Below are 25,389 nucleotides of genomic sequence, written 5' to 3'. Positions count from 1 at the left end.
TTTCCATGTGCATTGCCTCGTCTGCCTGGCCCACCTCATAATGCGTTCCTTGTCCAGGAACCGATGTAATCGTACCATCATCGCCCTCGGCGGCTCACCTGCCCTGGGGCTTTCGCATCAGTGCCCTGTGGGCCCGATCCACCTCCAAAGGTCAATCAAACGCACCTTCTCCAACACCTTCCCCACATACACACCAGCATCCGATCCTTCGATTCCCTCCGGCAGACCCATGATCCGAATGTTCTGCCTCTGAGAATGATTTTCCAGGTCTTCCACTTTCTCCAGCAGTCTCTTCTGCTGGTCACACAGCAGCCCAATCTATGCTGCTATCGAGGTGGACTGGTCCTCCTGTTCCCCGCCTGCTCCCCAACGTCTGGATCACCTGTCCCTGGGCTGCCAGTCTCATCTCCACGCAGTCAACCACCACCTTGATCAAGTTCACTGCCCAGACCAGATCCTCCGCACTCTCCTTCCGTTGTTGGGTGAACTTCTCATTTAAGAAGCTCACCAACTGGTGCATCGACCACTGAGCTGACGGGGTCCGACCCTGTTCGTCCAGCATCTCCACACGCGTTGTCCAGTCCTCACTCGCCGCCACCACCACCTGGTTCGTTCTTTTACGATTACGTCTGGGCCACAGCTCCATAAACTAGGGGTCAGTTTCTTCTGTTCTTGCTTCTACACCTTTCCTCTACAAAATTCCTGCAACAAACCGGCGTAAAGGCCCCAAAAAGACGACCATGTGCGGGAGCTGCCCAATATGCGACTGCTGACTCCATGGTCGCCACCGGAAGTCATGTTCATACTATTATTCATCTGTTGTTTGTATATATTTGACCCACAGTTAATGTTAAGAAAATGTTTATAGCTTTAGCTACAAGTGTTCTTGTAATATAAATCAGGCCATCCGACAAGAACATTACATGATACCAGGCTGGATGGTATTGAAAACTGAGAAAGACCGATCAGATCATTGAGTGAAGCCTGCCACGAGGTCCACAGAGATTTGAAGATTTTGCAGACTGCAGGAATGAGCGCCGTGGATTCATTGAAGCCACCAGTGAGTCTCAGATTTCATGGTAATGTGGACAGCAACTGGTATGTGTTTAAACAGCAATTTAATCTGTTTCTTACTGCAGTAAATTTAGGAGATCAATCAGATTTGCCTAACGTAACGATGCTCCTGACAGCGGCAGGGCCCGAAGCAATTTGTGTTTAATACATTTAAATTTGCAAACGATGAAGATAGTAAAAATTTTAAATAAGTAATTCAAAGATTTGGTGAACATTGCACACCCAGAAGGAATGAAATTTATGAACGCTATGTGTTTAGACCACATTTACAGAAGACAGAAGAGTCCACAGAATCATTTCATCACTGATTTAAAGTTAAAAGCTAAAACCTGTAATTTTTCTGCGGTGGAATCTTCCATAATTCGGGACCAGATTCTATTTTGTGTGAAGGAAAATAAGCTGACGTAACGGCTGCTGAGGGAATCGGAGCTATCCTTGGAACAAATAGATAAAATTTGCCACGCTCACGAACTAGAAGCACAGCATTCAAAAATGTTTCTCAGTAATGGCGCCGTCTTCTTGGAGGAAAGCATTCCGGTTGCCACCCTTTTTCCAAAAAGGTGGGAAACTTCCAAAAAAAGGTGGGAAAGCTCCTGCAGCTCCTGGCATGCCATCAAATAGGTCAAAGATCAGGATGAAATATTTCTGTGTAAAATATGTGGTCAAAGGCACAAATTAAGGCACTGTCCAGCGTTTGGCAACTTTTGTTCCAGATGCAAAGGAAAAAAATCACTTTGCTCAGAATTGTTACTCTTAACTCAACCCCAGATCAGTTAACACAGTGGAAGATGCAGTCTCCAGTGATGAAACATCATTGTTGAAATCCCCCCGCCCATTATCAGGCCCCCCACCTCCAAATCTGGAATCCGGCCCAACATGCGCCGCATGAAACCCGCATCTTCCCAATTCGGGGCATATACATTGACCAGCACCACCCGCTCCCCTTGCAGCTTGCCGCTCACCATCACGTACCTCCCGCCACTGTCTGCCACCACACTCGACGCCTCAAACGACACCCTCTTCCCCACCAGGATCGCCACCCCCCCCCCCCCCCCCCCCGGTTTTTTGCATCCAGCCCTGAATGAAACACTTAGCCCACCCACCCCTTCCTCAACCTGACCTGATCCGCCACCTTCAGGTGCGTCTCCTGAAGCATAGCCACGTCCGCCTTCAGCCCCCTCAGGTGCGCGATCACGCGGGACCGTTTGACCGGCCCATTCATTCGCCTCACATTCCAGGTGATCAGCCGGATCGGAGGGCCACCTGCCCCTCCCCCGTCGACTAGCCATCACCCTTCCGTAGTCCGCCACGTGCCCGCGCCCCCCGCTCAGACCGTTCCCCACAGCGACAGACCACCATCCTGATCCCCTCTGCACGCTCCAGCTCCTTCTTGGCCATTCCAGCAGCAAACCCGGTATCCCCCCCTCTTTCCCCCCCCCCCACCCTCCCCATTCCCCCCCCCCCCCAAGCTAGGGCCCCCCTAGCTGCGTAACTCCAGTCATTGTACTTCCGTAAGTCAGCCGACTCCTGCTGACCCCGGCTGCTCACGCCACCCCAATTACCCTCCCCAGTGTCCCCCAACCATTCCCCCAATGCCGACCCCCCCCTGCTTCTCCAGCGCGGGAGAGAGGCCCACGCCCCCCCCAAGCCCCCGCCCCCGACCCAAAACGTGGGAAGACAGGCACATGACCCAACAGGGCCGCGAACCCCACCCAAACCCGTAACCAGTGAAATAATAAAAATCCCAACATTATATGATAAACACCCAAGTAAACAGAAGAGTCCCGCAGAAAAGAAAAGGCTAGACAACAAAAAAAAACATCGTCCAATGGAACCAAAAAGAGCGAAAGGATATCAAGGAGGACAAAGCATCCGGGCTGTGTACAACGTTCCCCAGCCCCCAGTCCTCAGTTCAAGTCCAGCTTCTCTGCCTGGACAAAAGTCCAGGCCTCCTCCGGGGAGTTAAAGTAAAGTTGGCGGTCTTTATAAGTGACCCACAGGTGTGCCGGCTGCAACAGGACAAACTTGACCCCCTTCTGGTGGAGCACTGCCTTCGCCCGGTTAAACCCAGCCCTTCTCTTCGCCACCTCCGCACTCCAGTCCTGGTAAATCCTGATCTCCGTATTCTCCCACTTACTACTCCTCTCCCTCTTCGCCCAACGAAGCACGCACTCAATGTCGACCAAGCGTTGAAAGCGACCAGCACCGCCCTGGGTGGCTCGTTCGCCCGGGCCTCCGCAGCAGCAAACCGATCGGCACCCTCCAGCTCCAGGGGTCCCCGGAACGGTCCTACGCCCATCAGTGAATTCAGCATCAGGACCACGTAGGCCCCCAAATCCGAACCTTCTAGCCCCTCCAGGAGGCCCAAAATCCGCAGATTCTTCCGGCGGGAGAGCAGTTCTCTATCTCCTCCACGCTCGCCAACCATTTCTTGTGAAGCGCCTCGTGCGACTCCACCTTCACCGCCAGGCCGAGGAGTTTGTCCTCGTTCTCCGAAGCCTTTTGCTGCAGCTCCCGAATCTCCACAGCCTGAATTTATCTACTGGCTGGTAAATTGAAATGTACTCACCCGTATTTAGGAGGCGGATTATTCTGCCGGAATCCTGTATACGCCCGAGCTCACAGCGCCAAATAATGTAGGAGCGATTTTAAGACCTGTGTATTGAGTCAGCTTCCATGTGGGGTTATTCCCTATGGCTCCAGCTCAGTACAGAGAGGAACAAACACGACAACCTGACAAAGATGGCTTATTTAATCAAGCTTGTTTCATGTCCCCGGAAAAACAGACTGGATATCAGCCAAGACTGTTCTGCCGAACAAAGACCCGAACACAGTAATTATACAACATTCAAAAATCAATAGCCCACCCCAGTTGAACGCGATCCAATCCCTGAAGCTGTTTCTTTTAAATTCATCCAATAGAATTGCAAGCAATGTTTAAACTTCACCCAATAGAGTTGCAAGCATTACATGATTGATCCACATCCTGACAGCTGCGTACAATCCCAGCAGCTTGCTGACTGTTTGTGAGAAGCAGAACAACAGAACCAGCACCCTGAATTGTTCCACAAAGACAAAGATGTCAGAAGTAATGTCCTTTTGGTCAAGTTAGCTATCCTAAATCCCATTTGATTACTTGTTATTGCTATGTCCTAAAAATACATGTTTAATGGTTAATACTGATACTCAGTCCTATAATTCATCTCAATCCTTAATAAGGACAATTTATGTAAAACTACTCTAGTGGCATGCTACCGAATCAGTTTTGAGAGGTGTCATCGCGAACCCCCCCCCTTTCAGGAAGATTCCACCCAAAATGTTCTCACATTTATAGAACTCAACAATCATGACAATCACATTCATATTTTCTCGATAAGAATACATGTAAATAGATAACTAAATTTAGTTTTTTGACATTAAATTATAGAACATAGAACAGATTTGACTTCGCAGGAGGGTGCCAGTGTTCAGGTAGTGGTTTGAAGTGTGTCTACTTCAATGCCAGGAGTATCGAAATAAGGTAGGGGAACTGGCAGCATGGGTTGGTACCTGGACTTCGACGTTGTGGCCATTTCAGAGACATGGATAGAGCAGGGACAGGAATGGTTGTTGCAGGTTCCGGGGTTTAGGGTGTTTTAGTAAGCTCAGAGAAGGGGGCAAAAGAGGGGGAGGTGTGGCGCTGCTAGTCAAGGACAGTATTACGGTGGCGGAAAGGATGCGAGATGGGGACTCTTCTTCTGAGGTAGTATGGGCTGAGGTTAGAAACAGGAAAGGAGAGGTCACCCTGTTGGGAGTTTTCTATAGGCACCTAATAGTTCTAGGGATGTAGAGGAAAGGATGGCGAAGATGATTCTGGAAAAGAGCGAAAGTAACAGGGTAGTTGTTATGGGAGACTTAACTTTCCAAATATTGACTGGAAAGATATAGTTCGAGTACATTAGATGGGTCGTTCTTTGTACAATGTGTGCAGGATGGTTTCCTGACACAATATGTTGACAGGCCAACAAGAGGTGAGGCCACATTGGATTTGGTTTTGGGTAATGAACCAGGCCAGGTGTTAGATCTGGAGGTAGGTGAGCACTTTGGAAATAGTGACCACAATTCGGTGACCTTTACGTTAGTGATGGAAAGGGATAAGTATACCCCGCAGGGCAAGAGTTATAGCTGGGGGAAGGGCAATTATGATGCCATTAGACATGACTTAGGATGTGTTGGTTGGAGAAGTAGACTGCAAGGGTTGGGCACACTGGATATGTGGAGCTTGTTCAAGGAACAGCTATTGCATGTTCTTGATAAGTACGTACCAGTCAGGCAGGGAGGAAGGGGTCGAGCGAGGGAACCGTGGTTTACCAAAGAAGTGGAATCTCTTGTTAAGAGGAAGAAGGAGGCCTATGTGAAGATGAGGCATGAAGTTTCAGTTGGGGCGCTTGATAGTTACAAGGAAGTGAGGAAGGATCTAAAGAGAGAGCTGAGACGAGCAAGGAGGGGACATGAGAAGTCTTGGCAGGTAGGATCAAGGAAAACCCAAAAGCTTTCTATAGGTATGTCAGGAATAAAGAATGACTAGGGTAAGAGTAGGGCCAGTCAAGGACAGTGGTGGGAAGTTGTGTGTGGAGGCTGAGGAGATAAGCGAGATACTAAATGAATACTTTTCGTCAGTATTCACTCAAGAAAAAGATAATATTGTGGAGGAGAATGCTGAGACCCTGGCTATTAGAATAGATGGCATTGAGGTGCGTAGGGAAGAAGTGTTGGCAATTCTGGACAAGGAGAAAATAGATAAGTCCCCGGGGCCGGATGGGATTTATCCTAGGATTCTCTGGGAAGCCAGGGAAGAGATTGCTGAGCCTTTGGCTTTGATTTTTAGGTCATCATTGGCTACAGGAATAGTGCCAGAGGACTGGAGGATAGCAAATGTGGTCCCTTTGTTCAAGAAGGGGAGTAGAGATAACCCCGGTAACTATAGGCCGGTGAGCCTAACGTCTGTGGTGGGTAAGGTCTTGGAGAGGATTATAAAATATACGATTTATAATCATCTAGATAGGAATAATATGATTAGGGAGAGTCAGCATGGTTTTGTGAAGGGTAGGTCATGCCTCAGAAACCTTATCGAGTTCTTTGAGAAGGTGACTGAACAGGTAGACGAGGGGAGAGCAGTTGATGTGGTGTATATGGATTTCAGTAAAGCGTTTGATAAGGTTCCCCACGGTCGGCTATTGCAGAAAATACGGATTGAGGGTGATTTAGAGATGTGGATCAGAAATTGGCTAGTTGAAAGAAGACAGAGAGTGGTAGTTGATGGGAAATGTTCAGAATGGAGTTCAGTTACGAGTGGCGTACCACAAGGATCTGTTCTGGGACCGTTGCTGTTTGTCATTTTTATAAATGACCTAGAGGAGGGCGCAGAAGGATGGGTGAGTAAATTTGCAGACGACACTAAAGTCGGTGGAGTTGTAGACAGTGCGGAAGGATGTTGCAGGTTACAGAGGTACATAGATAAGCTGCAGAGCTGGGCTGAGAGGTGGCAAATGGAGTTTAATGTGGAGAAGTGTGAGGTGATTCACTTAGGAAAGAATAACAAGAATGCGGAATATTTGGCTAATGGTAAAATTCTTGGTAGTGTGGATGAGCAGAGGGATCTCGGTGTCCATGTACATAGATCCCTGAAAGTTGCCACCCAGGTTGATAGGGTTGTGAAGAAGGCGTATGGTGTGATGGCCTTTATTGGTAGAGGGATTGAGTTCCGGAGCCATGAGGTCATGTTGCAGTTGTACAAAACTCTAGTACGGCCGCATTTGGAGTATTGCGTACAGTTCTGGTCGCCTCATTAAGGAAGGACGTGGAAGCTTTGGAACGGGTGCAGAGGAGATTTACCAGGATGTTGCCTGGTATGGAGGGAAAATCTTATGAGGAAAGGCTGATGGACTTGAGGTTGTTTTCGTTAGAGAGAAGAAGGTTAAGAGGTGACTTAATAGAGGCATACAAAATGATCAGAGGGTTAGATAGGGTGGACACCGAGAGCCTTCTCCCGCGGATGGAGGTGGCTAGCACGAGGGGACATAGCCTTAAATTGAGGGGTAATAGATATAGGACAGAGGTCAGAGGTGGGTTTTTTACGCAAAGAGTGGTGAGGCCGTGGAATGCCCTACCTGCAACAGTAGTGAACTCGCCAACATTGAGGGCATTTAAAAATTTATTGGATAAGCATGGATGATAAGGGCATAGTGTAGGTTAGATGGCCTTTAGTTTTTTCCATGTCGGTGCAACATCGAGGGCCGAAGGGCCTGTACTGCGCTGTATCGTTCTATGTTCTAGTACAGCACAGAACAGGCCCTTCGGCCCTCGATGTTGTGCCGAGCCATGATCACCCTACTCAAACCCACGTATCCACCCTATACCCGTAACCCAACAACCCCCCCTTAACCTTACTTTTTTTAGGACACTACGGGCAATTTAGCATGGCCAATCCACCTAACCCACACATCTTTGGACTGTGGGAGGAAACCGGAGCATCCGGAGGAAACCCACGCACACACGGGGAGGACGTGCAGACTCCGCACAGACAGTGACCCAACTGGGAATCGAAACTGGGACCCTGGAACTGTGAAGCATTTATGCTAACCACCATGCTACCGTGCTGCCCACCCATTATTTTTTCATATGTTTGAACTAAAATCTAAAACCAATAGCCTCGCTTACAGATTTGGTCGTCATTGACGAGGCCTGCAGTCCTTCCCCAATTGTGCCTGAAAAGGCGAATGTGAGATGAAAGTACTCCCACATTGCTGTGAGGAAAGGAAATGCTAGATTTGACCCAGTGGAGATTAAGGAAAGATAATATATTTCCAGTTCAGGAGACGGTGTGCATGCACCATCGTGTGCACCTACTGCCATCAACCTTGTAGGTGTATAGACTGGAGTTTTGAGAGGTGTACTTAGAGGAACCTTGGTACGTTTGTGCAGTGATCCTTGGTGATGGTTCACCTGCAGCCACACTGTAGCCGTGTCATGGAGAATGACTGTTTACAACGATGGTTGGGGTTCCAATGAAGCAGGATCTTGCTCATGGATAGTGTCAAGAGCATTCTATCACCACTCCTGCCTTGTAGGTGGTGGAAAGCCTTCAGCAACTCACCAGCTTCTATGCTGCTCTTGTAGCCACAATATCGATATGCCTCATCCATTTAAATTACTAGTCATTAGCAACTCCTCCTGCTGCATTCCCCTCCCCTACACCCTGCCACAAGAATGTTAATGGTAGAGGATTATTGGAGGAAGTCATTGCCTGGCTCTTCATGTGTTTTTCGCAGGTGCATCACCATTAATTATCTCACGTCTGGAGGCTTTTCTGCGTGCGATCAAAGGCAGTTTCATTATGTATCATTGGGTGGATAACAATGCTGGAGCTTGTTTTTGTAAATCCACCACTCTGTCTTAGAATTCCCCCTATACCAAAAGGGCCGATATTCCAAATGATGAACAGGGATTCTCACTCCCTGACTCCGAAGCAGGCTTCTGTGGGTGCTATCCAGGTCAAACTATATTTCCAAGTTATTCCCCGGTATAACCCATACCTTCACCGAAGAATTTTACCTACTTACCCCTTAGTAGCATCGATGTCCTGGGTCCTGCATTGCTAAGGAAGTGAAGTAAGCTAATAACCACATTTTCAGGTTAAGTTATTTTATTATTATTATACTTTTTTTTAATAAGTTGCAAACACTTTCTTTACAGAAAGGAAAAACGATTAGTGATTCTGGATGCTGCTGGTTTGTTGTAGGGACCTTCAAACTCTCTCTCTCTTGTAGTTCTCCTCCCCTTCTCTCCTGTTGCTGTTTCTCTGTTTTCTCTGTTCTCTGTGTTCTGTCCTCTGTCCTCCCCATTGCTGCTGGTTTGTTGTAGGGACCTTCAGACTCTCTCTCTCTCTCTCTTTTAGTTCTCCTCCCCTTCTCTCCTGTTGCTGTTTCTCTGTTTTCTCTGTTCTCTGTGTTCTGTCCTCCCCATTGCTGCTGCTGGTACACTTCCTTAGGTTGTGCCAATTTTATTTCAACCTTGCCCTTCATAGCCTGAGCTTTCTTGGGATCAATAACTCTCCCATCAAGTTTGTGCTCCCCATTCAATACCCTGTCTACTCTTTCAGGATCCTTGAAGAGGATAAACCCAAATCCTCGCGAACGCCCAGTCACAGGATCCATTTTAATTAAGCAGTCTACAATCTCTCCACCTCCAGAAAAGCAGTCCCTTAAATCTTTCTTACTTGTTTCCCAGCTGAGTCCACCAACAAACATCTTCCTTCTCATCCTCCTCATTCTTGCTGCCGTTTCTTTGAGCCTTCCACCTCCTTGAGGGGAGCGGAGCTCCCCCGGGCCGTGCCCCGGCCGCCAGCTGTTGCTGCTTCGCGTTCTGCTGCTCTCTTGATGGCTGCTGCCTCGCGCGTGGGGAGAGGGGCGAGGGAAGCCCGCGCTTAGTGCTTTTTGGCGGGAGAGATCGGGACCTCCGATAGGGAATGGACTACGGGGCTTAAAGGGGCATGGTGAGACACAACCAGGCCAATGGGTCCCCCTCTATTCAGTACATCACAGTGCTTCAACACAGCACAAAGAAATCTATGCAAACTCTCTTTTTCTTTTTCCCTTTCTCCTGCTGCAGGTTGTAATAACAATTCTGACAGACTGAAATTGACTGCATTTTTGACAGAAGACCTGGCCACAGTTTCTGCTCTTTTCAGCTGCCACCAACCTCTTGTGGGATCTTTCCCTGCACTCTCCCAGACCAGATATTGGCAGACCTCTATGTTTCAAATGACACATTCTGTATTTTCCAGAACAAGCTCTACAGGAACTACATAAATTGTGGGGCAACCAGTTCAAGAGCACTTATCTTTAGTGTCGCAATCACAATGTTGTAAGGACACACAGACTTTGCTCCCTTCTGAGTTGCTATGTGTTCTAAATCTGAACATTGTATTCAACATGGTAATGGTGCCACACAAAACATTGGTGAGTAACCTCAGTGTGAAGGTGGGAATTGTCTGCACAAGGGCTGTACATTGGCCACACTGGTGAGAATGAGGCCAAGTAGGATTTTCCCTCTTGGTTACTTCACCAAGGTCCAGCCTGGTAGATATGTCCTTTGGAGCAGCCAGATTGGTGGGTAGTGGTACTGCTGACCCTCTCTCGGTGATGGGCTTCGAGGTATCCTCCCTCCAGACTGCAGTCTGTGCCTTGCTACCTTCAGTGATTCAAGGTACAGGATAACTGTAGAAAACTCCCAGGTCCACTCACTCCTGGCTGTACACCACTGTATCACCAGCTTTTGTGGGACAGGATATTCCGAGATTTGGTGATGGTGGATGGTAACTGTAAGTTAATGTTACCACTTCAAGCTGTTGCTTGAGTTGTCTACGGGACAGTTTTGGCACAGGTCCCCAGATGTTGGTGAAGAGGGCAAGGTTTTGCCTTAACTATTTACGGTGCCCAGGTCAATGCGAGGTGGTCCAAAGAGTTTATTCTTTTTCCACTTTTCTGTAATGGTTTGATGTAACTGAGTGGTCCACAGGTTAAAGTCAACCGCTGTGACTTTGGTGAAGTAAATAAGATGAGTTTTAATGACTTAACAGCAAATTGATGGCCACTTTTGCCGAGACCAACTTCTTCAGATTTATTAATTGATTGATTTTAAATTCCATTAACTGTTGTGGTGAGATTTAAATCCAGGTCTGCAAACTACCCATCCCATTGTTAATGGTCCAGTAATATTTCGATTAAAATAGCAAAATCTTTGGCTGTCACATCGTTTTTAGGGCGTGAGCCACCTGGCATTGATATTGGCTTCTGGCCAAATGACGCAATTGCACCTCATAATCAAACAGTTCCTAATCAGCCATTCTTACACACAACACTGACTCTCTGGAACACTGATGTATTTCAACAGGTAGGTGATGATACCTTTTAAAATCGCACCTTTGCTATATTTTCAGGGTATTCTTGTCAGATTGGGAACTGATCTTTACTGTGTCACATCGTATTGTTTCCTTTCACACTTTCACACCGAGAGCAGCATGTGGAATAATATAAAATAGGACAGATAAAAAGAGATCTGCGTGTTCAATCCTGTCTTTCAGTGTTTCTCAGGTGTACAGATAAAAAGAGATATGTGGGTTCAATCCTGTCTTTCAGTGTTTCTCAGGTGTACAGATAAAAAGAGATCTGTGGGTTCAATCCTGTCTTTCAGTGTTTCTCATGATGAGGGCCGACAAACCTGTTCTGTGCTGTACTGTTCTATGTTCTACGTACATTGTGCAGCTATTGGATGAGTCAGAAAATAATAATCGGGGCAGCCCGGTGCCGCAGTGCCTCACCGCTGCCTCATGACGCCGAGGTCCCAGGATCGATCCCGGCTCTGGGTCATTGTCCGTGTGGAGTTTGTACATTCTCCCCGTGTTTGGATGGGTTTCGCCCCCACAGCCCAAAGATGTGCAGGTTGGGGGATTTGCCACATTAAATTCCCCTTTAATTGGAAAAAAAGTGGCAGCTTAGAGCCAATGTGGATCAGCGAACACAGAACTGAATTTGCTGTGAGTTAAGACATGGACAGCAGGGGTGCGATTTACTGGTCTTGTCGCGCCCGACATGGTGTTGCAACGAGGCAATTGAATCACACGCGATCGGCATATTTAAATGAGACATTAGGCTCATTTAACTAGGCTAACCTTTTAAAAAATAAATTTAGAGTAGCCAATTATTATTCTTTTCCAATTAAGGAGCAATTTATCATGGCCAATCCACCTAATCAGCACGTCTTTCGGTTGTGGGGTGAAACCCACGCAGATATGGTGAGAATGTGCAAACTCGACCAGGTGCCATTTAGTACTGGTCCACACAAACGTGGAGCACCTGTGGGGCTCCCAGGCCATTGGAGATCCCAGGGTGGTCAGCGACATGGCAGGGTGGCAGTCTGGCTCTCCCTCTGGCACCCGGGCACATTGGCACTGCCAGTCTGGCACCCTAGCACTGCCTCCCTGACACTGCCACTGCAGATTCTCTTCCCTGCTGTCCCATGTGTACCTCAGATTCTGCATTTTCCCTGCTACATAGTATTACCGGTGAGTTCAGCTCCCCATTACTGAAAACGTTTCTAAGTGTGGGTGGACTGGGGAGAAAGTCCCCAAGGACCCAAAAAATGACTAAGTGTGTTTGAATACTGATGTACCATCGATTGCACGCGAGGCGAGTGATTTACCAAAGTCTGGCTTTAATTGACTAGAACACAGCTCTGCGATCGTCTACAGTGGAAAGGGACGATCGTCAGGCGTCTGAGCATTTATACCTCGTTAATAGAGGCGTGGTTAACTCAGCCTCTCGGCCAGTCGGTCGAGAGGCACATGACCGACCAGGGCCAATGGTAAGCCGCCGTTCTGGCCCAATGGCAGACGAGTATGCAGATCATATCACCACAAATACCGGGTTCCAGGGTGTCAGTAGTGGGGTACCGGGGTTCCTGGGGCCAGGGTGGCAATGCCAATGGTCGGGGCCTGAGGGAGACCATGCTCATGAAAGAGGAGGTGAGGGCGGTTGAGGGGGGAGGGGTGAAGGGCAGGTATGGTGGCCTCATAACGAATGGGGGATAAAGGGTGTGGGTCCAGAAAAGGGGGGTCTGACAGGAGGGATTGGCAGTGATGAAAAGGTGGGGCCCTCACCAGCCCCATAGCGGGGTGTCCTCACGGCTGGGGGGAGGGGATGCCTATGTATGCAGAGGGTCCATTAGTGGGGGTTTAGGGGGATCCCCAAGCTAATTTAGTGATCAGGGCACCCTTTCAAAGCGGCGGCCCGATCTCTGAGGAGATGGTATGTTAGCAGAATTAAATGAGTCGAGTTCTTCAGACTGTATGAAACTTGAACAAAGTAGCTTTACTTGCCACATGCATGCGGCGGAATTAAAAGTCAGCTATCTTAGCTGCAGCTCGGTCCAAGTTGCTCTGGCCCATAAAGCTCTCTTCCACATCTTATACAGTTTTGGATAGTCTGGGGCAATTCAAAAGAAGGCAAGGTGATTCAAAGTATTATAAAATAATTGATTATCGATACTGGCAGTTTTATTAAGTTGCAGTCACTTCCCTGATTCGATGGCGGGGATACATTGTCTGACGTACCCTACTTTTAATTATTCAGTGAACACATCTTGTCTATCAGCTTTGCAATACGAACGAATGTCCTTTAGACAATCGGCCTGTAATGAGGTGGTGAGAGCTGTTTCCCTGATGCATGTATACGGGTAGGTCCACGATGCCTCTTCCAGACACTCAGGAGCCAGGCTGAGCATTTCTGATTTGTTGGCGATGAAATGTGTTACCTGAGATATGCGTGTGTTTAGTATGCTGATTTGTGTTTGTTCACATTTTCGGTTTGAGAGATTCTCTTCCCTTCTGTCCCATGTGTACCTCAGATTCTGCATTTTCCCTGCTGCATAGTATTACCGGTGCGTTCAGCTCCCCATTACTGAAAACGTTTCTAAGTGTGTGGGTGGACTGGGGGGAAAGTCCCCAAGGACCCAAAGAATGACTAAGTGTGTTTGAATGCTGGTCTGGATCTCACCCAAAAAGTCAATGAAACTGAGAAATGTATTGTTTGAATTCCACCCCAGATATTTGCATGACCTCAGGTTTACAGAGTGGAATATTGGAGATCAGACAGGTGTATGTTGGAGTTGTTGATTCCAGAGGTGATGAAGGAGTGAATAAAATTTTCAGCAGCAGATGTGCTGAGACAGAATCAGGATGTGCAGAATGATAATTACAGGGTGAAAATAGGTAGTCTTAGTGATGGCCTGAATATCAGGCTCGGAGCTCTCTTAGGATCAACTGTGACATTGAGGTTCTCAACGGAATCTAGCTAATCTCACACTGTTGCCAGAGTGAAGGTTAAAGTCTATAGCTATGGATGGAGTTTCGAGCTGTAAGAAGTGGCTACAGGTTTCCCATATTTAATTGTAGAAAATGTTTACTCATTTACAACAGGATGTTGGATAAGAATCTGATAATGGAGCAAAATGGAGGAGTCAATAGTGTTGAGATAGAGCAGCGCATGTACACATTAACACTATGCCCACAGGCAGCATGTAGATAAGAACAGGGTTGGGCTAAGGGTTGAAAAGAGGAGGTGAGTTGTAAGTTCAAATTACTTACCTTTGCAGGAAACAGGAAGTTTGTCCCACAGACTTCTGGGAAGGTTTACCCCTCCCTAGACAATAAATTCTGGTGGAGCAGGTGAGTGCCTTATTACATTATTATTTTTCTTTTTCTTATTTGTTAACCAGAACTAAGTTGAAAAAGACTATAGCAGAGGTATCCAAGTTTGTTTTTTTTTAAACTGAAATTTATACAAAGTAATAAATTAATTAACTAATCAGAGATGGCTGGGGAGGTGATGTGCTGTAGCTGTATGATGTGGGAGCTGGCTGTTCCCCTTGTGAATGGCAATGACCACATCTGCAGCAAGTGTTGGTTGCTGGAAGAACTCCGGCTCAGAGTTGATGATCTGGAATCTGAGCTTCAAACACTGCGGCACATCCGGGAGGGGAAGAGTTTCCTGGACACTTTGTTTCAGGAGGCAGTCACACCTGGGAGATTAAGTAATTCACATTCAGTAAGTGATCAGGGACTTCAGAGTGTGACTGTTAGTGAGGCAGGCAGGGGGAACCTGAGTTCAGGAGTGCAGGAGCCTCAGCCCTTGACCTTGTCCAACAGGTATGAGACTCTTGCTCCCTGTATGGATGAGGAAAAGGGCTCTGGACAGGATGAGCCAGCTGATCACGGTACCATGGTGCAGAAGGCCATTCAAGAGGGGGGAGTAAAAAGACAAGTAGTTGTTATAGGGGATTCTATAATTAGGGGGACAGATGGTATCCTATGCAAGCCGGATCGGGAGTCTCGCATGGTGTGTTGCCTGCCCGGTGCCAGGGTGCGGGACATCTCTGACCGGCTTGAAAGGATATTGGAGCGGGAGGGGGAGGATCCAGTTGTTGTGGTACACGTTGGGACTAACAACATAGGTAAAGCTAGGGTGGAGGACCTGTTCGGGGACTATCAAGCACTAGGAAGAAAACTGAAATACAGGTCCTCAAGGGTCATAATCTCCGGATTACTGCCCGAGCCACGTGCCAATTGGCATAGGGACAAGAAAATTAGGGAAGTAAACACGTGGCTAAGGGATTGGTGTGGGAAAGAGGGATTCCACTTCATGGGACATTGGCATCAGTTTTGGAACCGGGGGGATCTGTACCGTTGGGACGGTCTCCACCTGAACCGATCTGGAACCAGTGTTCTAGCGAAGAGGATAAATAGGGTGGTCAGTAGGACTTTAAACTTCTGAGTTGGGGGGAAGGGAAAGTGAAAGCGACAGGGAGCATAGAGTTAAATGGCAAAATACGCAGGAGGATAACATGTAGGCAGGTGGATTTAAGCTTGAGGCAGACTAGGAATTCAACAAAAAGGAAGGATAACTTTGGACATCTTAGGACTTCCAATATCTGTAATGATAAGAAAGTTAGCATTAAGGCACTTTACCTGAATGCTCGTAGCATTTGTAACAAAGTGGACGAACTAATGGCACAGATCATCGTGAATGATTATGATGTGGTAGGCATCACAGAGACATGGCTGCAGGGGGTTCAGGACTGGCAGTTAAACATCCAAGGATATACAACCTATCGAAAAGACAGGGAGGTGGGCCGAGGGGGTGGGGTTGCCTTGTTAGTTAAGAACAAAATTAAATCTATGGCACTAAACGACATAGGGTCGGATGATGTGGAGTCTGTGTGGGTAGAATTGAGGAACCACAAAGGCAAAAAAACCATAATGGGAGTTATGTACAGACCTCCTAACAGTGGTCAGGACCAGGGGCGCAACATGTACCGGGAAATAGAAAAGGCATGTCAGAAAGGCAAGGTCACGGTGATCATGGGGGACTTCAATATGCAGGTGGATTGGGTAAATAACGTAGCCAGTGGATCCAAAGAAAAGGAATTCATGGAATGCTTACAAGATGGCTTTTTGGAACAGCTTGTCATGGAGCCCACAAGGGAGCAGGCTATTCTGGACCTAGTGCTATGTAATGAACCAGACTTTATAAAAGATCTTAAAGTAAGAGAACACTTAGGAAGCAGCGATTATAATATGGTTGAGTTCAGTCTGCAGTTTGAAAGAGAGAAGGCAAAATCGGATGTAATGGTGTTACAGTTAAATAAAGGTAATTACGAGGGCATGAGAGAGGAACTGGCGAAAATCGACTGGAAGCAGACCCTAGTGGGGAAGACAGCAGAGCAAAAATGGCAGGAGTTTGTATGCATAATTGAGGACACTGTACAGAGGTTCATCCCCAAGAAAAGAAAGATTATCCGGGAAAGGATTAGACAGCCATGGCTGACAAAGGAGGTCAGGAAATGTATCAAAGAAAAAGAGAGATCCTATAAAGTGGCCAAAAGCACTGGGAAATCAGAAGATTGGGAAGGCTACAAAAACAAACAGAGGTTAACAAAGAGACAAATAAGGAAGGAGAGGATCAAATATGAAGGCAGGCTAGCCAGTAATATAAGAAATGATAGTAAAAGTTTCTTTCAATACATAAGAAACAAACGACAGGCCAAAGTAGACATTGGGCCAATTCAAACTGATTCCGGAAGGCTAGTGATGGGAGACGAGGAAATGGCTGGAGAACTTAATAAGTACTTTGCGTCTGTCTTCACAGTGGAAGACATGAGTAATATCCCAAAAATTATAGAGGGTCAGGGGGCTGAGTTGAGTATAGTTGCCATTACAAAAGAGATGGTGCTAAAAAAGCTAAACGGTCTTAAAATTGACAAATCTTCTGGCCCCGATGGGCTACATCCTAGAGTTCTGAGGGAGGTGGCTGAAGAAATAGCGGAAGCGTTGGTTGAGATCTTTCATAAATCACTGGAGTCAGGGAAAGTCCCGGACGATTGGAAGATCGCTGTTGTAACCCCCTTGTTCAAGAAAGGATCAAGACAAAAGATGGAAAATTATAGGCCAATTAGCCTAACCTCGGTCGTTGGTAAAATTCTAGAATCGATCGTTAAGGATGAGATTTCTAAATTCTTGGAAGAGCAGGGTCGGATTAGAACAAGTCAACATGGATTTAGTAAGGGGAGGTCGTGCCTGACGAACCTGTTAGAATTCTTTGAGGAGGTGACAAGTAGGTTAGACTGGGGAAACCCAGTGGATGTGGTCTATCTGGATTTCCAAAAGGCCTTTGATAAGGTGCCACACAGGAGGCTGCTGAGTAAGGTGAGGGCCCATGGTGTTCGAGGTGAGCTACTGGCATGGGTTGAGGATTGGCTGTCTGACAGAAGGCAGAGAGTTGGGATAAAAGGTTCTTTTTCGGAATGGCAGCCGGTGACCAGCGGTGTCCCACAGGGTTCAGTATTGGGGCCGCAGCTGTTCACCATATATATTAATGATCTGGATGAAGGGACTGGGGGCATTCTAGCAAAGTTTGCCGATGATACGAAGTCATCGGTAGTGCTGAAGAAGTGGGGAGGCTGCAGAAGGATCTAGACAGTTTGGGAGAGTGGTGCAGGAAATGGCTGATGCAATTCAACGTGAGAAAATGTGAGGTCTTGCACTTTGGAAAAAAGAATCCAAGCATAGACTACTTTCTAAACGGTGAGAAAATTCATAAAGCCAAAGTACAAAGGGATCTGGGAGTGCTAGTCGAGGATTCCCTAAAGGTAAACATGCAGGTTGAATCTGTGATTAAGAAAGCGAATGCAATGTTGTCATTTATCTCAAGAGGGTTGGAATATAAAAGCAGCGATGTGCTACTGAGCCTTTATAAGGCTCTGGTTAGGCCCCATTTGGAGTACTGTGTCCAGTTTTGGGCCCCACATCTCAGGAAGGACATACTGGCACTGGAGCGTGTCCAGCGGAGATTCACACGGATGATCCCTGGAATGGCGGGTCTAACATATGATGAACGGCTGAGGATCCTGGGATTGTATTCATTGGAGTTTAGAAGGTTAAGGGGAGATCTAATAGAAACTTACAAGATAATACATGGCTTAGAAAGGGTGGACGCAAAGAAACTGTTTCCGTTAGGCGAGGAGACGAGGACCCGTGGGCACAGCCTTAGAATTAGAGGGGGTAAATTCAGAACAGAAATGCGGAGACATTTCTTCAGCCAGAGAGTGGTGGGCCTGTGGAATTCATTGCCGCGGAGTGCAGTGGAGGCCGGGACGCTAAATGGCTTCAAGGCAGAGATAGATAAATTCTTGATGTCGCGAGGAATTAAGGGCTACGGGGAGAATGCTGGTAGGTGGAGTTGAAATGCCCATCAGCCATGATTGAATGGCGGAGTGGACTCGATGGGCCGAATGGCCTTACTTCCACTCCTATGTCTTATGGTCTTATGGTTGATCTGTGGAGGATACTAAGGTTAACAATGCAGGAGCAGGAGAGCAATAACAACTAATTTTCCGGGTTCGATTAGATAGATAATAATGGAATCTGCTGAGAACATTCCCACACACTGGATAAGCGTTGGAAGAGAATGATGTGGTCAGTCATGCCAAAAATCATAAAATGAAATGAAGATAAGAAGTAGGACAGGGTTAGGCCATTCGACCCATCAAGCCTGTTCCCCATTCAATGAGATCATGGCTTATTGTGGATTGAAAAAATGAAATGAAAATCGCTTATTGTCACGAGTAGACTTCAAATGAAGTTACTGTGAAAAGCCCCTAGTCGCCACAGTCCGGCGTCTGTTCGGGGAGGCTGTTACGGGAATCGAACCTTGCTGCTGGCCTGCTTGATCTGCTTTCAAAGCCAGCGATTTAGCCCTGTGCTATTGAACGCCACATTACATTTCTGCCTGTTCCCCTGTAATATTTTCTTTGATTCAAAATCTGTTGCTCTTTTGAATATATTCCATATTCCAATCTCCACTGCTCTCCATGGAAGCGAATTCCAAAGACTCATGGGACGGGATTTTCCATCCCACTGCACCCGTTTTGTGGTGCGGTGCATCCCCGCCAGCAGCAGGATTCTCCTTCCCACCAGGCGGCCAATGGGGTTTCCCATTGTGGGCACCCCCATGGCCTCAGGAAATCCATAGGTGTGAGTACACTGCCAGAAAAATGGAGGATTCCGCCTATGGAGAGTCCAGCCCATGGGCTTTTGAGAGAAGCAAATCCTCCTCATCTCTGTCATGGATGAGAGACCTTTTACCCTTAAACTGTGTCCCCTAGATCTCGATTATCTCACGAGGGGAAACAAGCCACATCAGAACCTTTCGAGTTAACCATGGGTGGTGCGTCCATCCAGTGGATTTTTCTTACTTGTTGGAATGCATCTATTCTGCTTCTTCTGAAAAGTCACCTTCAATGTTTGTCACTATCACTATTGACCTCTCTCTTAACTTGATTTGCCTTAATCTAATCTGTAAAATGATCCGTGCTCAAAGTGGAAGGAAGTGATGCATGTGGTCACCTCTCAAGGATTTATAATCGTGATTTTAGGTGAACAGCTCCAATATTTCCTGGTCTCTCTGCCTCACTCCCCCATGAGAGGACTATCTTTTGACTGCATTTGTTCTGGCGTTAATGAGGTGATAGTTAAATATATTTTATGAAACCCTGGTTGATTTCAGTATAAACATCAATAATACGGCGCTTCGTTACTGAATAAAGATTCTCTATCTTTGATTCACAGGAGCCTTTGAAGAAACAGCTCAGATTCACACCATGGGATCCCGTTTCAAGTGGTTCCTGCTCATTCTCACCCTTATAGTTTGTAGTATTCTTTTCAGATTGTACAAGATGGACACCTATCAGTTCATTAAAAGCGGCATCTTGGAAATAGCTCAAGTGAAAACAAAAGCCGCCTCAAGTTTTTCAGAACGAATCGTGGAGCCTGGCATAATATTTGTGGAGGCAACTGATAAAGTTGAGCCATCACCATTGGCGGTGTGTTCAGTGGAATCTGCTGCTCGTTTAAACCCAGAAAAAAAGGTCTATTATTTCATGAAGGGACTCAGTGGCAAGTTATCACAATATCCACATCCTAATTATACTGGCATTCCATTGCTGTCTGCAATAAGTAATGTTGTCCTTGTACCCATGAATGTACCTGAACTGTTTGAAAACACTCCTTTGGACAAGTGGTATCAAAAGGTAACCAACTATGAAAAATATTTCCAATTTCTACAGTTGTTGTTCCTGGTTATTTGAAAAATAACGGGTGGGATTCTCCATTGACTGATGCCGAAATCACGAAACACGATTGGGTGGAGAATAGAATCCAAAGCTAAAATCACGGTGGACGCCAAATTGACGCTAAATCGTAATTCTCTGTCACCTCGACAGCAGCGTCAATGCAATCTGGAACGCACAGACAGTAAACACCGTTTATATGACATTAGCGGGCCAGCCCGGTATTTTCCAGAGCCTCTGCGATGCTCCGCCTCCAATGGGCCAAGTTCCAGACGGCACGGTTCACTTGTGCTTTAAAATCAGGAAATCGGCGTCATGGCTGCTGAGAGAGAGTGGGTACCGAAAGTGTCCAGCATTACCATAGTTTGCGGACGGTTGTCACGCTGGCTGGGGGGGGGGGGGGGGGGGGGAGGCTTCTGTTAGGGCCAGGGGAAGTAGCGGGGGAGTGGCCAGGAGGTGGGCTATGTGGTCGAGATGGACGGACACGTAGCACCATTGCCGCAACCGGCAAGGCAGCTGCACATGCCGCTAACAGCCCACTGTGAACTAAGGGCGACGGATTGTATAAGGGCACCCCCAGTGCCATCTGGCCCAGGCCAACCCAACATCTCTATGGGCGTGCTCCAGCGCAGCCAGTGCCATCTTGTCGGCTGATATGAGTGTGTGGGCTTGTAATGTGTATATGCAGCTGCAGCTTGTCAACTTGCTGAGTGTCAGTCACGGACCTGGCGAATCCCGTACCGTTTTTCACTGGAATCGATTGTGTTCCACGAATCGATCCAGGTTCGGCGCCAGTTTTGCTGTCGTTAAAGTCCAAGAATTCTGCGTCGGTGTCAACACTTTGGGCTGGATAATCTGATCGCCGACATCAAAATCGCGTTTGGTGATCAGTCGGAGAATTCACTTTTATGCTGGAATCGGGGATGGCGCCGTTTGTCCAATGCTCTGCCCCCTCAAAAACGGCATGCTCAAGGAATATGCCGCATGCCGATGGCCTCATGACGTCACCTGAGGCCCTCCCCCGATGCTCCGACCTCAATGGGCCAAGTGCCTGAAGACGTGGGATACGTGTCTCACAACTTTTGTGGACCTCGCGTGGCAACTGCGGACTCTGTCCAGCGCCGCTACAGTTGGGGGGGGGAACCGTTCCGCTGGCAGTGGGGGCTTTGGCAGGGTCTGGTGGGGGTGGCAAGGGGGGGTTACAGGGAGGCGGTGTTTGGCAGGCCGGGTCCTTGCACAGCCGGCGCTATGCTGTACGCCGCAGACACCTCAGGCCACCACCTTGTGCATGCGCGGCACGGACCCGGCAATTCTGTGGCCACATCCACAGGTAAAGCCTGGGGCTTTACGCGGTCCGGCTGCTATACCCCCACCGGGCTGAGGATCCAACATAGCCGCAGAATCGGAGAATCCAGTCACTAGTCTCAGAAACGGGGAATCCAGCTGAACATTTATGACGCAATATAAATGTGGAAATGTTGTGAATTGTAGGGTTTTGTCATTAATCCCGCGAGACTCAGATTAAACAAGGCACTGAGTGGAGTAATAAACCCAGCCACTGACATAAAGGACAGTGCTATTTTTTGATCAGTTTATTAAGTCTAATCTATGTTTAAAAGCATTTGGTAACTACATTTGATAGAAAATTCAGCATCCAGACAGACACGACTATATGGTACTGCTCACAGAACCACGATATGATTAGTTTCTTAGTCTGTGGAGGATTCTCTGCACATTATCTGTTCCCTACTTTATTTCCTTATAGACGGTGTTTTCGTCTCCGCCATTGGCGAGCAGCCCATGTGGGCCAAAGGCTCTCCTTATATCCTTCCTTTACTCATTTTAGGTTCTTGGGGCATGTACCCGAAAAGTAACTAGCCGTGGCGCTGAGTGGACGATAGAAACCGGGAGACCCTGCTCCCAGGGTTGACCCGGCTCTCACGTTGTGATCTCAATCCCGCCCATTGTGGGATTTTATTTTTCAGCATTCATATTAAAGTGAGATAGCTAGCCTCGCTTTAATGTGTATATTCCCGAGATACCGAAGCATGGGCTCTATCTCCTTTGCCACAGGTTCCTTGGCTGAGTGTGGTTCAGTGGTGGTCTCCACAAATGGGGACCAGATGGAACAGAACTTGTGGGAATTTCCCAGGGGAGCGGAGGGCCAGAGGTGCATACCCTTAGGGCAGGATTGTACCCTGGCACTGCTGGTGCCACCTGGTTATCCTGACACTGCCCAGGTGGCAGGGGCACTGCCAGGGTGCCAGGTTGGCACTGCCAAGCTGGCATTATTTTGTGCAGTTGTGATCTGGCTGGGGGCAGCCTATGAGGGGGTGGGGCCAGGGGATCCACCCATGTGCTTTGGGACTTGGGGGGGGATCCAGAGATCCAGACGCCATTTAAAAAATGGTGGCCCGATCTCTTGCTGCACTGAGAAAGCCCGGCGAATGGAGCTCCTCAATGCACAAAACGGGGCTCTGTGCGGCCTTGGCTGTGCTGCCTTGGTGCCAACCTGACACTGACAAGTTGCCCAGGTGGCACTGCCAGCTGGTGGGGCACTGCCAAAAGGCTAGGTTGGCACTGCCAAGGTACCAAGCTGGCATTTTGTATGCATTGGTGATCCAGCTGGGGGTGCCCTGCATGAGTGTTGGGGGAGCCAGGGTACCCTCCCATAGTGCGTTGGGGCTTGGGGAAGTCACTTCGGGGTCGCCAGAGATCTGGACCCCATTTAAAAATGGCATCCCGATCTCTTGCTGATCTGAGGAATTCTGGCGAATGGAGCTCCTCAATGCACAAAACAAGGCTATGTGTGATCTCAGCTGTGTGTTCCCTGCTGAGGCCCCGTATCTCACGCGAGTGCTGTTCATCCGTTCATCCTGCTTGTTCAGTATTCCTTTATAGAAGTGTAATGATGCACTTTCAGAGATTTCAGTAGTGAACAACAAAGGGTTTATTTACAAGGATCTACATGAGCAGCAACATGCCTGCAGCTGGTTCTGGAATCCGTCTGCCTGAGAAAACTCCTCTCCCTGGGGTGATTCCCCATCTTCTCACCCAGGCCAGGTGACCTTCACTGAGCTGTATTACCCCTAAATGGACAATCACCACTAAAACAGAATGCCTGAGATGGATTTAATCAGTTTTCTGACCCTTGTGGATCAAAAAGCCATCACACTTTTTGTTTGGCTCTCAAAATTATACTACATTAATTGTCCTTAACACATGATATCATCTGTCCAGTGTTGTCCCCATAGGTTAGCTTGAATCAATGAGCAGAGTCTTTTGTTCTCAGCAAGTGTCTGTCCTGCTATCTGAAAAAGCAGCGAGACACCCATGTTGTCTCTGAGGAGGAAGTCTCGCCATAACTTCTGCCTATAAGGCAGTTAAGTTGATAGCAATTGGTCTTCCCCAAGACTGAGGGCGCTGAGGTGGCACAATGGCACAGTAAGTTAGCACTGCTGCCTCCTGGCGGCGAGGACCCGGGTTCGATCCTGGCCCCAGGTCATGGTCTGTGTGGAGCTAGCACATTCTCCCCATGTCTGCATGGGTCTCACCCCCACAACCCAGAAGATGTGTGGGTAGGTGGACTGGTCACGCTAAATTGTCCCTTAATTGAAAAAAAAATGAATAAACAAACAAATAAAATAGACTGATGGCCCTGGAAGGTGACTTCCCATCCGCCAAGAGCTGCTATGCAATCTGAAGCCAATATATTTTACACTCAGAGGAGGGCCATCAGCAACCCTCCCCCCAGAGCCCCAGGACATGACTCAGGCAAGAGTGCTGTTGGCAGAGAGGTGGTCTTGCTGGGTGGGGGCCAGGCTGGGTGGAGGTCATGGCGACCATCAGCAAGTGCAGGGGGATGGCCTTCAGTGGGTGGCCACTCTTCTACCCCACGTGCATTCCATTGATTGTGCACACATTAGTGCAGATTGAGATGCCCATCCTCCAGCAGACATGCAGCCTGCACTGTTTTACCCAGCACGGTGGCACAGTGGTTAGCACTGCTGCCTCACAGCACCAAGGACCCAAGTTCAATTCCGGCCTTGGGTGACTGTCTGTGTAGAGTTGGCACTTCCTCCCCATGTCTGTGAGAGTTTCCTCTGGGTGCCATGGTTTTCTCCCACAGTCCAAAAGTGTGCAGGTTAGGTGGATTGCCCGTGCTAAATTGCCCCTTAGTTTCCAAAGATGTGCAGGATGGGTGGGGTTATGGGGATAGACAGGGGAGTGAGCTTGCGTTGAGTGCTCTTTCAGAGGGTCGGTGCCGATGGAATGGCCTGAATGGCCTCCTTCAACGCTGTAGGAATTCTATGGTTCTTTTCAGGCTGCATGATTCAGGCCTGCCTGGAGCTGGGAAAATTGCAGGAAAGGTCGTGTGAGGTCCTTGTGACGATTAATTGGTCACCTAGGGGACCTAAGTGGAGGCCAGGTGGGAAGATGGATAATTGGCCTTCACACCTGGAACTTACTTCCAGTGGAAGTGGGGTTGTCACACCTGCCCAGAGGAACAGCTTCTCAGTATTCAACCTATCAAGTTCCCTCAGGATCATATATGTTTCAACAAGAAGGGTGGGTCAGTAAATTTGCTGATGACACCAAGATTGGTGGAGTAGTGGATAAGGTGGAGGGCTGTTGTAGGTTGCAAAGAGACATTGATAGGATGCAGAGCTGGGCCAAAAAATGGCAGATAGAGTTCAACTCTGATAAGTGCGAGGTGATTCATTTTGGTAGGAAAAATTTGAATGCGGATTACAGGGTCAACGACAGGGTTCTGAGGAATGTGGAGGAACAGAGAGACTTGGGGTTCATGTCCACAGATCTCTGAAGGTTGCCACCCAGTGGATAGAGCCATGAAGAAGGCCTATAGTGTGTTAGCGTTTATTAACAGGGGGCTTGTGTTTAGGAGTCGTGGGGTTATGCTGCAACTGTACATGACCCTGGTGAGACCACATTTGGAGTATCGAGTGCAGTTCTGGTCACCTCACTATAGGATGTGGAAGCATTGGAAAGGGGATTTACCAGGATGCTGACTGGTTTGGAGGATGGGTCTTATGAAGAAAGGTTAAGGGAGCTAGGGCTTTTCTCTTTGGAACG

General features: G+C 47.9%; 1 protein-coding gene across 5 annotated transcripts in view; it reads left to right on the top strand.

Moving 5' to 3' along the window:
• Positions 1-905: 905 nt before the first annotated feature.
• LOC119975856 (alpha-1,4-N-acetylglucosaminyltransferase-like) overlaps positions 906-25,389 on the top strand; it is a 38,128-nt gene continuing 13,644 nt past the window's right edge. The window contains exons 1-2 of one of the 5 annotated variants that reach the window (XM_038815732.1): positions 906-1,079; positions 19,796-20,256. In XM_038815732.1, coding sequence (XP_038671660.1) covers positions 1,031-1,079; positions 19,796-20,256 — 510 coding nt within the window. In that variant the 5' untranslated portion in view covers positions 906-1,030. Of the gene's footprint in view, positions 1,080-9,760; positions 10,074-10,936; positions 11,008-13,311; positions 13,348-19,795; positions 20,257-25,389 lie in introns of those variants that run through there. The other 4 variants (XM_038815735.1, XM_038815731.1, XM_038815734.1 and 1 more) reach the window with 4 other exon arrangements.

Source organism: Scyliorhinus canicula, chromosome 13 (assembly GCF_902713615.1).
Source record: "Scyliorhinus canicula chromosome 13, sScyCan1.1, whole genome shotgun sequence".
Lineage (NCBI taxonomy): Eukaryota > Metazoa > Chordata > Chondrichthyes > Carcharhiniformes > Scyliorhinidae > Scyliorhinus > Scyliorhinus canicula.
Note: the sequence above shows the minus strand (reverse complement) of the source record. Positions and strands in the feature narration are given on the sequence as shown.